This window comes from Myotis davidii, unplaced genomic scaffold, assembly GCF_000327345.1.
Source record: "Myotis davidii unplaced genomic scaffold, ASM32734v1 scaffold1972, whole genome shotgun sequence".
Classification (NCBI taxonomy): Eukaryota; Metazoa; Chordata; class Mammalia; order Chiroptera; family Vespertilionidae; genus Myotis; species Myotis davidii.
Window position 1 is genome coordinate 8,192 of NW_006284004.1, and position 1,335 is coordinate 9,526.

Here is a 1,335-nt window from a genome sequence, read left to right on the forward strand (position 1 = left end):
AATAGCAAATCCCAAAGGGACAGATGACCTGTTGAGCACAACAGAATTCCCTTGAAATGGCTTTATTTCTATTGTGAGCCTGAGGTGATTGCAGGTAGAGTATAACCTTAAGTAGTTTTATAGATTTACCACGTAGATAGGCACCGGACAAATAGCATAGGCGCGTTTACCTGCCTGGAACGGATTCTTCATTGCTCAGAAGAGATAAAAAGAAAGCAGGAGGCTACCTACAAGGTTTCCTTCCTCGGGAAACACAAAGCGAGGTCAAACACTGGGACTAGGAAAAAGAGGGTAGGAGTGACCAGAGCCCTTCAAAGAAAAAGCCCTGCCCAGATCTCCACAAGCCAGTTTCCCCAGGCCCATAAAATTAACCCTGAGCCCTTTGACTTCTAATTCCCGCCCACCTCCAGACAGACCCTCCAACTCCCTCTCCCCTTCAGTTCTTGGCTCACTTGTCTCGGATGATGGTCTGCAGCTCCCGGATCTGCTCATTCATGGGTAGCAGCTTAAGCTGAGCCCCAATCTGCCAGGAGAGTTGGCTGTCCCTTAGGAAGGAGTCCCCGGCCGATGCGACATAGTTGCCACTGCCATGGTTGTGCTCCTGGCTGAGGCTGGCGCTGCTGCAGGCCTGAGGGCTCCCCTCCCCCAATACACTAGAATGGGCGTGACTGGTGAGGAGAGTCGGTTTGGCCTTGGAGGTGCTGTTTCCCCCCACATAATCTGGGGTCGGGTCGCCAGGTCGCAGCGCCTCGGGGCTTGGGGTAGAGGCAGAGTTTACTTGTTGGTTGTGACAGGGCATGGAGTCCGGACTCCGTAACTCCGTGGCCATACACCGACCCCGGGCTGTCCCCGCCGCTACCAACCCCTAAGGATAAAGGAGAACGGGGAGAAAGGGTGCGTGCTCACGTGCTCGCCTGATAGCCCCCGCCTCCTAGGAATTTATAGCCTCTTAGCCCTCTCACCCCTTGGACTTCCTCTGGTTCCCTTTGGCCTCACCCTTTCCCAGCCCCGCCCACCAGATGTACAGACTGCTAGACACTCTATTGGCTTCTCTCCCTGCCACTCTGCAGTAGCACGCTGTTTGTTAACCCTTTGAGTCACTCCAGTGGTGTGAGTTTCCACATCTAGACAGGCAGATCAGTTGAGGCTAAGGATGCTTAGTTGCAGGGTCTTTCGGGAGCCCCTGGGGATTCTGCATGCAGAACTTTGGGTGAGTTTTAGAGCTAGGAAAAACTAAGGGGGTGATAAAATGATGACACACCCCCTGAAGGCCCATGTTTTCAGACTTTGTTTCTTGGCAGAGAGCTTATACTTCAATAACTACATCTTCAGTTA

General features: G+C 52.9%; 1 protein-coding gene across 1 annotated transcript; it reads right to left on the reverse strand.

Moving 5' to 3' along the window:
• Positions 1-436: 436 nt before the first annotated feature.
• Positions 437-988, reverse strand: LOC102774041 (uracil phosphoribosyltransferase homolog). Its single transcript, XM_006754233.2, has one exon. The coding sequence runs from the start codon at positions 827-829 to the stop codon at positions 449-451; it is 381 nt and encodes a 126-aa protein (XP_006754296.1). The 5' UTR covers positions 830-988; the 3' UTR covers positions 437-448.
• Positions 989-1,335: the final 347 nt, after the last annotated feature.